Here is a 16,002-nt window from a genome sequence, read left to right as displayed (position 1 = left end):
CTCAGCAACTGCGATTTACAGGGACAACGGTGCCACTGGAAAGGAAGGCCTTTTATTAATACATGACAGTCCTGACATAAAAACTGCAAACTCATAAGGTAGATCCCTACCTGCCCATTATATGCCCCAGTCCAATATTCAGTAGTGGCAAAAGGGATCAGGGCTGGGTTAAGGCAGGAAAAGAATGCAATGCAAAAAAGTAAAAAAGGGCCCACAACTGGGCAGTACAGAGTAGGAAAGAGATGACAGTCGCTAAGCAATCCAAGACCAGCAAGGGAGGTGCAGAGAGCAAATGTCATGAACACAGGTACTATTATTTCCCCCCTTTAAGTACAGAGACAGAGCCAACTTGCTCAAGGACATCTGGCAAGTAAGAGGCCAAGGCCTGTGACTGACTCCAAGGCCTCAACCACCAACCTATACATTCTGGGTAAAGTAGTACAAGGCTGAACCCTAAAGAACTGACAGAAAGTACCTGTCTCACTGAAATAGCTGATATCCACTAACAGATACAGGAACCTTTACTTGAGAAAGATCACTGCCATGGTTTTGTCAACACACTATCATCAGTTCAGAATATGAATGTAGGGATCCCGTGTGTATCCCAAAATGGAATTGGTTACTACCAACACAGAAATGGCCTCCTAATTAAGACGCTCTATTTGGCCCTGTTATGCAACAGAAACACACAGTCTTTACTCTGAAAAGGCGACATTGTTATAATAACAGCTAAAACTTATTGGTATTACCATGTGCGAATCCCAGAATGCCAGCAATGGCCCCATTCAACAGATGGGAAAACGGAGGCTCGGAAAGGTTAAGGAGCCTGGCTCCAAAATGCGAGCTTGTGCTACGGTCTTAGACACCGGCACACCACCTTCGTTCTCGTCCCCACGCCACGGCAGCGGGCGAGCGGGGGCAACCAGAGGCGCGAAGTGACCTTCGCAGGCCTGCCGCTCCACGCTGCACAGAGATCCGGCTCTCCTGGAGACGCGCGTTCCCCGAAATCGAACGGGAACCGCGCGGCGCCCGCGGGCGGAGCGCAGAAGGCCGGCGGCCGGCCCGGCGCGCAGCGCACGCGGCCGCAGTCAGGGGCCGGGCGCCCGGGGGCCGGTGACCTTGACGCCGCTCTCCCCGGCCGGAAGCGAGCCCGGGGGACGGGGCGCAGGGCGCGGGCACCGGGACTCACCGTCCGGAGGCGGAGCCGCTCGCTCGGGCCCACGCCGCCGCCAGGTGCGAGGAGCGGCGGGAAGCCGCGGGGCCAGCAGCCGCCGCGGCCCCACAGCAGCAGGCAGCGGTGCGCCATGGCCGCCGGCCCGGCCCGCTCGGCGGCGCTGCGCAGGCGCGGCTACTGCCGCGGCCGGGCGGCGGGGGCAGCTTCGGGAAGCGAGTTCGGTTCCGGGGAGAGCGGCCGCAGGACACGGCGGGACGGGACAGCACGGCACAGCACAGCGGGTCCGCCTCACCGGCGAGCCCACGCTCTCCACGCACGCGTCCTCTGCGCCCCGCCCCGGCGTGCTGACGTCGGCGTCACCTTTTTCAGTCCGGCCGCGCCCTCCGCCCTAGCTGGGGGCGGGGCCAGGGGGGAGGAGCGCGGTGGGCGGGGCCTGGGCAGGGCGGGGCGGGTGAGGGCGCGGGTGGGCGGGGCTGGAGGCGGGCCTGGGGAGGGACTCGGGTGGGCCGGGCTGGAGGCGGGGTCTGAGGGGACGGGAGGGGACGGGCGGGGCGGGGCACCTGAGCCGCGGGCCGGAAGGGCCGGCGGCGCGAGGAGGAAGTGGTGACGCTGCTGGTCGCAGACTGCGGCCCTTCCCTCGCAGGCTGGAAGCCGTCTTTGGTATTTTTAGCATTAACTCTTTGAGTCACTCGTCAGATGTTTAATTCAGCGCCTGCTCAGTAACTGGCGTCGTGCCGGGCTCGGGGGGCGGCTAGCCCTAGCAGGGCAATGCGAAGAATCACGAGCCAGGCAGCCAAACGCGGTGATAGCAGGTGTTGGGAGCACGCCATCTAGCTTGGGCTCTTCAGGAGCGGTTTCAAAGAGAAATGATTCTCAGAATGAATTGAGTCCTCCAGGTAGTGGAAACTGCAGATTGTTTGGTGAGTCATGACTGCGGAGGAGAAACACAGAGTGGACTTCGGGACGAAGTTTTCAATCCCTGCCAGTAGCATGTTTGATATAAGCAGTATCCGATGTTATGGGTGGCAGAAGAATAGGGAAGGCAGGAGATGAGGCAGAAGGATGGGAGAAAAGATGACATAAGAAATTTACTCATATATATATATATATATATATATACATACATACACAGGAAAAAGCTGTAAGAGCACACATTAAAATGTTAGTGGAATATCTCACTTATCAAAATGGCAAAAACTCAAAATTCTGACAACTCACTCTGCTGGCCAGGCATTGTCAGAAATAACTGGCAAGTATGCAAAATGGTGCAAACTCATGGAAGGGAATTTGGCAATGCCTACCTAAATAACAAAGGCATGTACTCTCTGTGTTTGTTTTTGTTGTAGAGACAGGGTCTCTGTCGCCCCTGCTGGAGTGCAGTGGCACGAATGATCATAGCTCACTGCAAACACCAACCCCTGGGCTCAAGGGATCCTCCCACCTCAGCCTCTCAAGTAGCTAGAAGTACAGCAACAGGCATGTGCCACCATGCCCAACTAGTTTTAAAAGTTTTTGTGCAGAGACCGGGCCTCTGCCTAGGGTCTATATTGCCCAGGCTGGTCACCTCTCCTAGTCTCAAGCAATCCTGCCTTGGTCTTCCAAAGCACTGGGATTGCAAGAGGGCGTGTACCCTTTCCCCCAGATATCTCATTTGTGGAAATGTGTCTTGATGACAAAACCTGCATGTTTATAAAATGCTGTGAGTACAAGATTAACAATTGCAGCATTTAAAAAAATTATTGGGCAACATGTTATTCCATAAATTAAAATAAATGTTCCCTGTTTTGCAGCATCATTTGTGGTAACAATTACTGGAAATTACCCAAATGTCCATCTATAAGACCTGGTTAAAACGGTGAAGAATTCACATTATGTAATACTATGCAGCAATATTTTTTTAAATGAGAGAAACTTCTGCTCCCAGACAAGATGGAATAGTAGGACATGAAACAACTAGATAAAAAAGATAAAATATATGAAATATGATTTTGAAGACACTGAACATTGGACAACAAAGGACTGTAATCCCTGAGCGACAGGAGGCAAATAAGATGAGCCCTGCCATTACCCCAGCTCATTGCAAGAGACAGTTTCCAAGCCATGGTGCATAGAGAAGGAACCCAGGAAGGAACCAGGAATCTCCTTGAGTTGAAGAGGCTAAGCCAGGAGTCTGCATAGACCCATTATGAGGAGAAATATCAAGCAATCAAAAGTGACCCCAAAGTGACACAGGTGACAGAATTAGCAGATAAGGACACTTTAAAGAGTTATTTTAACTATTTTATGTATGTGCAAGAAACAAAAGGAAATATTGTATATATTAAGCAGAGACATGGAACACACAAAAATATTTAGGAACTCAACTGAATATCTAGAGATGAAAATTACAATGTCTAAAATGAAAAAGACATTGATGATATTAAAGGCAGATTACATTGAAGATAAAAAGATTGTTGAACTTGAAGACATAGCAATGGACACTATCCAGTATAAAACATAGGAAAAAAGTCTGAAAAATGAAAATTAACAGAGCATCAGTAAGCTGTGGTATTTCTGACATATGTGTAATTGGAGTTCCCAAAGGAGGGGACAGAGAGGGAGAGACAGAAAAAATATGTAAAGAAATAATGACTGGGCTGGGTGAGGTGGCTCACGCCTATAATCCTAGCACTCTGGGAGGCCGAGGCGGGTGGATCGCTCAAGGTCAGGAGTTTGAAACCAGCCTGAGCAAGAGCGAGACCTCGTCTCTACTAAAAATAGAAACAAATTAATTGACCAACTAAAAATATATAGAAAAAATTAGCTGGGCATGGTGGCACATGCCTGTACTCCCAGCTACTCGGGAGGCTGAGGCAGGAGGATCGCTTGGGCCCAGGAGTTTGAGGTTGCTGTGAGCTAGGCTGACACCACGGCACTCTAGCCTGGGCAACAGAGTGAGACTCTGTCTCAAAAAAAATAAAAGAAAAAAAGAATGACTGCAAGTTTTCAAAATTTGATGAAAACTATAAACCCACAGATCCGAGCAGCGTAATGAATCACAAGCACAAGAAACACAAAGAAAGCTAATATAAATGGCCAGGCCTGGTGGCTCATACCTGTGATTCTAGCACTCTGGGAGGCTGAGGCAGGAGGATTGCTTGAGGTCAGGAGTTTGAGACTATCCTGAGCAATAACAAGACCCCATCTCTACCAAAAATAGAATAAAATAGGCAGGCATGGTGGTGCACACCTGTAATCCCAGCTACTCAGGAGGCTGAGACAGAGGAATGGCTTAAGCCCAGGAGCTTGAGGTTGCAGTGAGCTGTGATGATGCCACTGCTTTCTAGCTCAGGCAACAGAGCAAGACTCTGTCTCAAAGGAAAAAAAGGTATAAAAAGACACAGTATAACCAAATTATTAATGCTTAATATTAATGGTTTTTAAAAAAATATTAAAAGCAACCAGAGAAGGATGACATAGGGACAGAGGAACAAAGATGAGTGTGATGGCTTGTGGGAAACAAGAAAGACCAGAAGACAGTGGAGCAATATCTTTGAAGTATTAAAAAAATTATCAACTTAGAATTCTTTATCCAGTGAAAATATCTTTAAGAAACAAAGGCAAAACAGGGTTCTTGAAGACATACAAAAGCTGAAAGAATTTATTACAAGCAGATCTACTAAAGAAATAATAAAAAAGAAATTCCTCAGGCAGAGGGAAGAGTGATGCCAGATGGAAAGCTGAGTCTATACAAAAGAATGGAAATTACTGGGAAGAGTAATGAAAGTGTAAATAAAGAGAATTTTTTCCTTATTATTTAAATCTTCGAAAAACATAGTCTGTTAAAGCAAAAATAATAATAATAATGCATTGTGGGTTGTATAACATACATAAAAGTAAAATGTATGACAACAAAAGCAGAAAGGTCAAGAGGTGAAAAAAGAAAGCACGGTGTTCTAAGATTCTTATACTATATGTGAAGAGGTATAATATTGTACTGTGGTGAGTTAAAGATGTATACCAAAAGCCTGAGGTAACCACTAAAATGGTACAACAAAGAGTTGTAGCTAAAAAGTCAACAAAGGAGATAGAATGGAATAATAAAAGAATACTCAATTAATCCAAGAGAAGGGAAAAAAGGAGGTAAAAAGAGATTAAAGAACAGATTTAGACAAATAGAAAACAAATAAGATGATAGATTTAAACCCATAGCAGTCATTACATTAAATGTAAATTATCTATACATCACACTTAAAAAGGCAGAGATTTTTAGAATGGCTAAAAAAGCAAAACCCAACTATTTGCTGAATACAGAAATACACTTTAAATATAAAGACAAATAGTCTAAAAGTAAAGAATGAAAAAAGATAACCATGCTCATACTAACCAAAAGAAAACTGTGTGGACAAAGTAGATTTCAGAGCAAAGAAATTCCAGACAAAATCAATTTAAGAGAAAATAATATTACCAGAGATGAAGAGAATAATTTTGTATGATAAAGGGGTCAATTCATCAATAAGACATAACAGTCCTAAACAGCTTTGTTCCTATTAGCAGAACTTTAAAATACATGGAGTAAAGACTGACAGAACTGCAATTCCTATTATATTTGGAGATTTCAAATCCTTCTTTTGATAATTGACAGAAAACTAGACAGAAAATCATAAGTATATAGAAGACTTAAACACAATCAACCAACTAAATTTAATTGGCATTTATAGAAAACTACTTACAACAATGGCAGAAATACACATTATTTTCAAGTTCACATGGAGCATTTATCAAAATAAACCATATTATGGACTATAAACAGATTAAGAGGAATCAAGTCATACGAAGTATGTTTTCTAACCATAATGTAATGAAATTAGAAATCAATATCAGAAATATATCAAAAAAATCCACAAATACTTGGAAACTTACTAACATACTTTTAAAGAAGCTATGTGTCAAAGAAGAAATCAAAAGAGAAGTTAGAAAGTATTTTAAGTTAAATTAAAATTAAACTACATCAAACCTTGTGAGATAAAGTTAAAATAGTAATTAGATGGAGTGTTTTTTTGCATGAAATGTTTATATTAGGAAAAAAGAAAGTTCTCAGATCAATGACCTCAGCTTCTACCTTAAGAAACTATTAATAGATAAAGAAAATGAAATAAAACCAAAGAAGAAGAAAACAAACAAGATCAGAGTGAAAAATCAACTATAAAAACTAGAAAAGAGAGAAAATGAATGAATGAAACCAAAGTGTGGCTCTTTGAGAAGATCAATAGAATGATCAGGAAAAAAAGAAATGATACAAATTGCCTATATCAAGAATGAGAGAAGGCCAGGCATGGTGGCTCACACCTGTAATCCTAGCACTTTGGGAGGCTGAAGTGAGAGGGTTGCTTGAGGTCAGGAGTTTGAGATCAGTCTGAGAAAGAGCAAGATCCCATCTCTACAAAAAATAGAAAAAATTAGCCAGGCATGGTGGCGCATGCCTGTAGTCCCAGCTACATGGGAGGCTGCAGCAGGAGGATCACTTGAGCTCAGGGGTTTGAGGTTGTTGTGAGCTATGAGAGAAGTTGACATGACTTCAGATTCTACATATGTTAAAATGATAATAATAGAATATTATGAATAGAATATTATCTACATATGTTAAAATGATAATAATAGAATATTATGAATAGAATATTATGAACAACTTGATGCCAATAAATTTGATGACTTAAATGAACTGGACAAATTCCTTGTAAGATACAAGTACCAAAGCTCACTTTTCAGATAACCTGAAAAGCCCTACATCTATTAAAAAAATTGAATTGAAAACGTTCCCACAAAAAACACTTCAGACCTGGATGGCTTAACTAAGGAATTCTACCAAACATTTAAGGAAGAAATAATATCAGTTCTACAGAAATTCTTTCAGAAAATTTAAGGGAGTAAATACTTAACTCCTTCTATGAGGCTAACATTACCCAGATATCAAAACCAGACAAAGACATTACAAAAAACAATACAAAAAACAGACTTATATCTCATGAATATAACATAGTCGCAAAAATCCTCAACAAAATGTCAGCAAACCAAATTCAGCAATGTGTGGAGAGAATTACACGCCACAACCAAATGGGTTTATCCCAGACAGGCAACACTGGCTTCACATTGGGAAATCAATTAATGTAATCCATCACATCAACAGATTAAAGAAGACAAAAAATCACATGATTGTATAAACAGATGCAGAAAAAGAAAAAGCATCTGGGCTGGGCGCCGTTGGCTCATGCCTGTAATCCTAGCACTCTGGGAGGCCAAGGCGGGAGGATCACTTGAGGTCAGGAGTTCGAGACCAGCCTGAGCAAGAGTGAGACCCCTATCTCTACTAAAAATATAAATTAATTGGCCAACTAAAAATATAGAGAAAAAATTAGGCGGGCATGGTGGCCCGTGCCTGTAGTCCCAGCTACTCGGGAGGCTGAGGCAGGAGGATCGCTTGAGCCCAGGAGTTTGAGGTTGCTGTGAGCTAGGCTGAAACCACGGCACTCTAGCCCAGGCAACAGAGCGAGACTCTGTCTCAAAAAGAAAAAAAAGAAAAGTATTTGACAAAATCCAACACCTATTTTTGATTAAAAAAAAAAAAAACTCTCAGTAAATGAAGGACTAGAGAAGAACTTCCTCAACTTGATAAAGAATATCTACAAAAAACCTACAGATAACATCATACTTAATGATAAGAAACTAAAAGCTTTTCTACTAAGAAAAATAAGACAAGAATATAACCTCTCACTATTGCTTTTAACACCATACTAGATGTGCTACTAAATGCAATAAGACAAGAAAAGGAAATAAAAGGTATACAAATTGGAAAGGAAGAAATAAAACTGTCTTTGTTTGCAGATGACATAATTGTCTGTGTAGAAAATGTGAAAGAATGCATAAAAATGCTCCTGGAACTAATAAGCAATTATAGCAGCATTGCAAGATACAAGACTAATATACAAAAGTCAGTTGCTTTCCTATATACCAGCAATGAATAAGTGGAATTTGAAGAAAAAAAAACCCACAATACCATTTATATTAGCACCTCCAAAAAACAAAAATATGTATAAGATCTATATGAAGAAAATTTCAGAACTCTGATGAATAAAATCAAAGAATTAAATAAATGGAAAGATAGTCCATGTTCATGGCTGAAAAGACTGAATATTGTAAAGATGTTAGTTCTTCCCACTTGATCTGTACATTCAATGAAATCTCTATGAAAATCCCAGAAAGTTATTTTGTGAATATTGAAAACCTAATTCTAGAGTTTATATGGAGTTCCAAAAGACCCAGAATAGCCAACACAATATTGAAGGAGAAGAACAAAGAGGCCTGACTTATCTGACTTTAAGACTTACTATAAAGCTACCATAATCAAGACGGCGTGGTATTCATGAAAGAATGGGTACATGGATCAATGGAATAGAAAAGACAGCCCAGAAATGGACCCACAAAAATATAATCAACCGAGCTTTAACAAAGGAGAAAATGCAATACAGTGGAGAAAAGGTAGTGCAAATGCTGCTGCAACAACTGGACATCCACATGCAAAAAAAAGAAGAATCTCGACACAGACCTTACACCATACACAAAAAACTCAAAATTGATCACAGACATAAATGTAAAATAAAGAAAAACTCCTAGAAGAGATCATAGAAGAGAATATAGATGACCTTGGGTTTGGTGATGACTTTTTAGATACAACACCAAAGATATAATCAACGAAATAAAGAATTGATAAGTTGGACTTCATTAAAATAAAATGTTCTTCCCAGCAAAATACACTATCAAGAGAATGAAAATACAAGCCACAGACTGGGAGACATATATGCAAAAGACATACCTGCTGGCCAAGCATAGTGGCTCATGCCTGTAATCCTAGCACTCTGGGAGGCCAAGGCAGGAGGATCGCTTGAGGTCAGAAGTTCAAGACCAGCCTGTGCAAGAGTGAGACCCCGTCTTTATTATAAAAATAGAAAGAAATTAATTGGCCAACTAAAAACATATAAAAAAAAGTATACAGGCATGCCTGTAGTCCCAGCTACTTGGGAGGCTGAGGCAGAAGGATTGCTTGAGCCCAGGAGTTTGAGGTTGCTGTGAGCTAGGCTGATGCCATGGTACTCTAGCCCTAGCAATAGAGTGAGACTCTGTCTCCAAAAAAAAAAAAAAAAGATAATAAAAAGATATACCTCCTAACAGACTGTTATCCACAATATACAAAGAACTCTTAAAACTCAACAAGAGGCTGAGCATGGTGACTCACGCCTGTAATCCTTGCGCTCTGGGAGGCCAAGGCAGGCAGATTGCTCGAGGTCAGGAGTTCGAAACCAGCCTGAGCAAGAGCAAGACCCCCGTCTCTACTATAAATAGAAAGAAATTAATTGGCCAACTAATATATATAGAAAAAATTAGCCAGGCATGGTGGCACATGCCTGTAGTCCCAGCTACTCGGGAGGCTGAGGCAGGAGGATCGCTTGAGCCAGGAGTTTGAGGTTGCTGTGAGCTAGGCTGATGCCACGGCACTCACTCTAGCCCGGGCAACAAAGCGAGACTCTGTCTCAAAAAAACCAAACAAACAAAGAAAAAAACGTCAACAAGAAAACAAACAACCCCTCCTTGTGGGAGCCCAGCCAGTGCCGTCAATCGAGTGTTCCTTCAGTAAACTTAGACAAATCTCACCTGTCTCTGATGCCGGCGCCAAACCCGCTCAGCATTTCACGTTGGGAGGCGCCATGTTGTATGCATCGGGAACTTCAGTTTCAAACGGAAATTTTCCACCCTGGTAGTAACCCTCATCTGGGGTTACAGTTAGCTGAAACTATTGCTTTTGTTGATTTTCTCTATTGCTGTTCCTCTCTTCTATTTATCTCCACGCTAACCTTTCTTATTTTCTTCTTTATTCTTTTCTAGCTTTGGGTTGAGTTTGCTCTTCTTTTTCTATTTCCTCAAGGTCTATGTTATGTTATTGTTTGAGATCTTTTTTTCTTTTTTAAATGTAGCCGTTCACAACTATAAATTTTCCCCTGAGCTCTGCATCCATAAATTCTGGCACATTGTGTTTTCATTTTCATCTGACTCAAAGTATTCTCTCACTTCCGCTGCACTTTCTTCTTTCACCCGCTGGCCGTGAGGTGCGCTGGCTGAGAGGGGCCGCGAATGGCCGGCCGGCGTCGGCGCCCAGGGTAAAGGCGGCAGTGGCGCTAACGCCAGCAAGCAAGCGAAGCGCGATGACGGGCTCGAAGGGTCCCGGACGCCAGCCACCGCGTCCGACTCCACTCGGAGGGTTTCTGTGAGAGACAAGTTGCTTGTTAAAGAGGTTGCAGAACTTGAAGCTAATTTACCTTGCACGCGTGACGAGGGCGGCGGCCATCTCCCGCAGAGCTGTGCTGCAGGTTTCCCCGCCAGGTGGCGGGAGGGGCCTATAAATCGTCAGGGCAACGCGCTCCGCGTAGTGCAAAGGAACCGCATGTTTGCGGCTCGTCTGGAACAACTCTGACACCGTGTTTTCTGTAAAGGAAAGCTGATTCGGTATTTTCAGTGATGGTAATGATTTGCGCTGCTGACCCTCGGGTAAAGTAATCTAAAAAGACAAAAAGTCCAGTTAATATCTCTAGATGGTAATGAATAAAACAATGAATTATGACTCCAGGGCTCTAACAATGCAAGTCACATGAATGACAATTGTAGAACATTTAGAATATATTCCTTATCACTACTTTCCTTGATAGTGATCAAATATTTTTCTGAAAGTGTTGGCTATAATAGTGTATTCAAATCATAACGTTCCTAGATTTCTCCCAAGTATGTCTTCTTGCAAAAAAAAGAAAAAAAAATTGCCAGACGGCATGATGGCAGAGGGGCCTTTCTCGCTGGGAAGGAGAAGGTTTGTTAGGCTTCTGGTGAATAGCTATGCAAGCTACACGGGACAGAATTAAAGAGCCCGGAAGCAGAAATTAGGAGCAAAATTTAAGATGTGACTGGAGAGACTTACTTCAGGAATTCCTTATAGGGGCTAGGAAGAGGAAACATACCATAGAAAGTAAAAGGTCGCATTGATGTACTCTGTTTTAGAATATGCTAGTAGATCTTGGCTCTTTGAGGCTTCAAGTAGTTGTAGATTTAGTTAGAGAACATGCCCTTGGATTCCAGTAACATTCTAGAAATAGGTTCTTAGGATACCTAAGTGCTGGCAGTAAGGTGCTCTGATCCACAGCCATCTGGCACCTTGCTCTGACAGTGTGGCTGGTTGGAAAGTCTCTGTAAATAAGCTCTTTACTCTCACTATATTTGAGAGCCCATCAAACATCAGAGCCTGGCTTTTATTGCAGTCCTAGGGGAATGAACAAAGCAAATACCATGGCAAATGAGAAAGCAGCAGCTCCAAAAGTTCTTCAAAACTTCTTACCACCTGGGAGATTGATTTTCTCTCCAACTTAAAAAACTATCTGGTACAGCAGTTTTCAAACTCATTTAATTTTTTTTAAGCAGTAAAGTCTTTTATAAAAATGAAATTTTGACATGGAATCTCAATGTATAGAATATGGACAAAGACAAAAAGTAGGGTGAGTGGTTGAAAAGCATCCCAGCAGACCCCCCAGGTGGGCAGAAGGGTCACAGGCTTCCTGGAACAGTGCTTCCAACGCCCAGCCTGGATGGCCACGCCAGGGTCGCACCAGGTGGCGTGACCCCTGCCACCCAGCAGACAGCCACTCCCAGTTTCTGACTTCCTTGGAGTCATCTTTGGCTCACTGAACAAGCAACTTCCAAATTCCTGCTGTTTGCCCGAGGCTGGGTTAGATCCTGGGAGCACAGGACGGTCCCTGCTGCGCTCAGAGAGCTCCTCCCAAGCCAACAGAGCGTCACCATTGCCCTGGCTTCGCGCCAAACGCTACATTTCTGGGTCTCACCCCAGAAAACGTAGAAGGTAAGTGGAGGAGCCTAGAAATGTGCTTCCTTACTAAGCATTAATCTAGTGGGAGAGACAGAAACATAAACAATGTGGAATTACAAAGCTATGTGCTGAGCACCATGGTGGGGGCGGGGGAGGGCAGACGGAGGGGGAGCAGGGAGCACCCAGAGAGCCACCTGGAAAGTGAGGAAAGTGAGCGGGCGTGCCGGTAGGAGGAGTCCTGAAGGACAAGGCTGAATCGTCTGCTCCCGGCCGGCCGGCACCATCCTGAGGGCTGCAGCGAGGCCAGAGGAGGCCGTGGGGGCCTTGCAGAGAGTGTCCAGAGGAGGCTGAGCCAGGCCTGTGGTCGGAGGGTGGCAGTAGCAGCGGCGGCCTAGGAACACTGCCACGCGCCCTTCACTGCCTGCCCCGCACTGTGCCAAGGGCTCTACACGGTTAACTCTCACCTGTCCCCTAGGGCAGGTGCTGCCAGTATTCCCATTTCCTAGATGATGATACTGGAGTTTCAGGCGATTAAGCCATTCACAGAAGGGGAGCCAGGACTGGGACCCAGCTTTGTTCTTCAATCGACTAAATCCTGCTTCCTCTTAAAGAATGTATACAAAGGAGTGGATCAGAACAATGTGTAAGAGGTAACTGGCAGAGGACTTGCAGCGTGACCGGCTGTGAGTGGTGAGGGGTCACTCCCAGTTCTCCAGCTCAGGGTGCCAGGGCGATGCCACCCCTGTGGACAGTGGGTGCTGGCACCAAGCTCGCTTAAGAAGGAAGATGAGCGGGGCTGGCGGGGCACCCGCACCCGGGGATCAGCTCGCTGGTATCGGTTGTGTGGGTCTGGAGCTTGGGGTGGAAGTCCCAGATAGAGACATCGGGTTGGGAATTCGTGGAGACCATGAAACTCAAGGACTTCGCTCAGAGAGAGAGGGTGTGCAGTGAGGGTGGAAGGAGAAGGGGGTAAGGAAATCTGTAAAGCGGACAGAGAAACGAAGTGTCATCAGAGCTTCGAGGAGAGAGTGCCCAACAGTTCACATGCAGCAGAGCAGTCTAGAAAGACGGGGAGTAAACAGCACGCTGGATTGGAAAGTTTGATGGCTATTGATGGCCTTGATTTAATGTGAGGAGTTTCAGGAGCCCATCTCAGCACACTGTGGGACAGATGAGCACTTAGAACAAAGCTAAATAAAACGAACAAGCAAGAGCACGTGCAGACTGTTCGGAAAGGTTTAGATGGGAGGTGGGAGAATAAGGCACAGCCTTTGTGGGGGTGTGGTGGCCCGGAGGGTAGGGTCCCGGTGCTGCTCCACACAGGTTTGGCACGTAGGGCACACACTGCTAGCATGGCCTGTCTAGGCCATCCTTTGCCTTGTGACAGTGGGTTTTTGCAGCCAGGAAAATGACTGTGGTTCTCAAGCCAAAGAAATGAAGAGGCATTTCAGCAAGAGAAATAAAGGTTGGGGAGGAATTTTGCTCCAAAACTGTGCATTTCTTGGGTGTCCTCACTCCTAGTTCCCACACCTGCTAGTGACAAGACCTGGTCCAGATTTCCGCGCGTGAGCAAGCATCAGTGGCGGACCGCCCCCCCCTGCTGGAGAAACAATTGCGTCCCTCGCGTGGTCTGACCGACCAACACGGGGCCAGTCGCCCTTTTGAAAGGCTTCTTTCCGGCTCTATAGAAACCACAACACTGAAACAACAACAAGGGACGAGTGGGTGTCGCCGAGTCAGACCTGTGCGTCCCCTGGCCACTAGGTTCTCTCTTGGCTGCTGTCCAGGCGCATGCGCCGTGCTGCTGCTAACCTCTGCGAGGGGGAGCCCGGGCGGCCATGCACCCTGAGCCGGATCTGACTCTGCTAGCGGTGCCCGAAAGGCAAGAGTGTTGTTCCACGTAGCATTTAGTTAAAAGTGATAAATCTTTTTCTATTTAAGTAGTGGATGACTGGGGGTCATTCCTCTGTTTTCCACATACCCCAAGGTTTGTTTGGGATGGGCAGGGGCCAAGTGGGTGAAACAACTAAATCCTGAGACTCCTTCAAGGACCCACAGACAGGTGCAGGGTCAAGGGGGAGCTTTTTGTTCTTTTTTTTTTTTTTTAAGTTAAAAGACTTGGCCATATTTATAAACAAGGGAGAGATGTGAGGCGGAATGACCCGGGGGTGGCAGAAACCAAAATGACAGGAGAGAAGACAAGAGGAGCAAGTTCCTGGGAGAGAGGGACCACAGGGGTCACCTGAGACTGGAGGGTGGGAGGGAGCGTGGCCTGGCCCCAGATGTGATAACAGGGACATTTACTGTGTGTCTGCCCCAGGGCACTGCTCACAACCGTTTTTGGGCCACTGAGCCATTGACAGGTGGAGAGACTGCAGTGGCTTAGAGCAGTGAAGTGGCTTGCTCAAGGTCAGGCGGTGCCTGAGTGGTGATCCAGCGTCGACCCTGGGCCTTTCCCAGCACAAACCAACAAACGGCTCTGTGGTCTGTAACTAAAGGGCCCAAGTCAACAGAGACCCTACTGCTTGCCTCAGTTTTCTCCATGTAGCAGAAAGCAAAGTCTTAGCCCGGAGCGGGAAGACCAGCAGCAGATGGGGCTGCAAGAAGACAGTGCTGGAGACTGGTCAGCGGCGGCTGGGAGGATGCCCGCAAGGACGAGTGAAGTCAGCCATAAAGAACTCGGGGAAACTGGGACGCCCGCAACTGCTGTGCGACCTCTGCAGGACCATGTTTTCTCCAGTGGCACAGAGCCTTGTGGGACAGGGCCAGGATGTCTGCCGCAGCGTTGGGGGCTGTGCAGGAGCAGCTTGGGCAACCTAATGAGTCTGGGATGGGTAGGTGGATGGGGGAGGGTGCAGGGAACAGGAGTGCTGGAGACTGGAGATGGCCATGAGGTGGAAGAGTGGGTGTCACCTGAGGGAGGTGGCATAGGGGAAGGGACATTTACTATGACTGGAATGCAAGGCCCTGGCTAAGGAGGGTTTCTGGTGTGCTGAGTGGATATAGACTGCATGCGTGTGTCCACTTTCATGTGTTGAAGCCTAACCCCAACATGACGGCATTAGGAGGACACATTTGGGAGGTGATCAGGCCAGGAGGGAGCCCTCGCAAATGGGATCAGTGCCCTTATACAAGAGGCCCCGAGGGCCTCTCCCACCTTCTCCTACGGGAGGATGCAGCAGGAAGCGCCACCAATGAGCCAGGAAGCCGGCCCGCACCAGACACCACATCTGCCAGAGCCTTGATCTTGGACTTTTCAGCCTCCAGAACAGCAAGAAATAAATGTCTGCTATTTAAGCTGCCAGTCCATGGCATTTTGTTATGGTAGCCAGAGTAGACGAAGACAGAGGTGGCTCAGTTTTAAGGACCATTCCATTATACTTCATTCTTGGTGTTGACCTTGTCCCCCCAGCTGGTAGCAAGGTGGCCACACCCATTCCACAAGTTAAGCAATGGAAGGTCTCTTATGACTTGCTCTTTAGATCAAGGAACTTTCCCCAGCAGCATCTCGGAGACTCCCTTGAGTCTCACCAGCCACCACTGGGTCAACTGTGGGCTCCTGAGCCCGTCCTTGGACCCTCAGACCTCAGGCCCGGCCCTGCAGCAAGGGGGAGCTGGCCTTCCCTGAGCGCGAGAGGTGGGTGCCTCAACCATGTCCAGGTTGTTGGGGAGGTGGAGGGTCCCCACAGCAGGATACTAGAGTTGAGATGAGCACGATGCAAGCCCCAGGCTTGGCTGGGTGTGGGCGGCTGAGTGCTGTGCCGATGAGGGGCTAAGGTTAGGGAGATCCAGGGATTACAGGCCTTGGATTGCCCACAGTTATGGCAGGAGATGGGGGTGGAGGGAGGGAAGCTGCGAGCCAAGCTGCCAGGCCCCCAAATGGAGGGTGATGGAGAAGTGCAGGTGACAGTGACAGGAGGGAAGAGGGGTC

General features: G+C 46.0%; 1 protein-coding gene and 1 long non-coding RNA gene across 2 annotated transcripts in view; both read right to left on the bottom strand.

Annotated features, from left to right (window-relative positions):
• Positions 1-1,509, bottom strand: part of AFG3L2 (AFG3 like matrix AAA peptidase subunit 2) — a 40,479-nt gene extending 38,970 nt beyond the window's left edge. Inside the window, exon 1 of the mRNA XM_012746177.3 lies at positions 1,190-1,509. Coding sequence (XP_012601631.1) covers positions 1,190-1,306 — 117 coding nt within the window. The 5' untranslated portion in view covers positions 1,307-1,509. The remainder of the gene's footprint in view (positions 1-1,189) is intronic.
• Positions 1,510-1,687: 178 nt separating this feature from the next.
• LOC105861045 (uncharacterized) lies at positions 1,688-10,595 on the bottom strand. Its single transcript, XR_012912858.1, has 3 exons — positions 9,860-10,595; positions 9,024-9,117; positions 1,688-2,153 (listed from the first exon to the last, which is right to left on the bottom strand). It is a non-coding gene; the product is annotated as an uncharacterized LOC105861045 (long non-coding RNA).
• Between the last annotated feature and the right edge of the window lie 5,407 nt (positions 10,596-16,002).

The sequence above is a fragment of the Microcebus murinus genome, chromosome 17 (assembly GCF_040939455.1).
Source record: "Microcebus murinus isolate Inina chromosome 17, M.murinus_Inina_mat1.0, whole genome shotgun sequence".
NCBI lineage: Eukaryota > Metazoa > Chordata > Mammalia > Primates > Cheirogaleidae > Microcebus > Microcebus murinus.
This window is presented reverse-complemented; position numbering and strand designations above follow the sequence as displayed.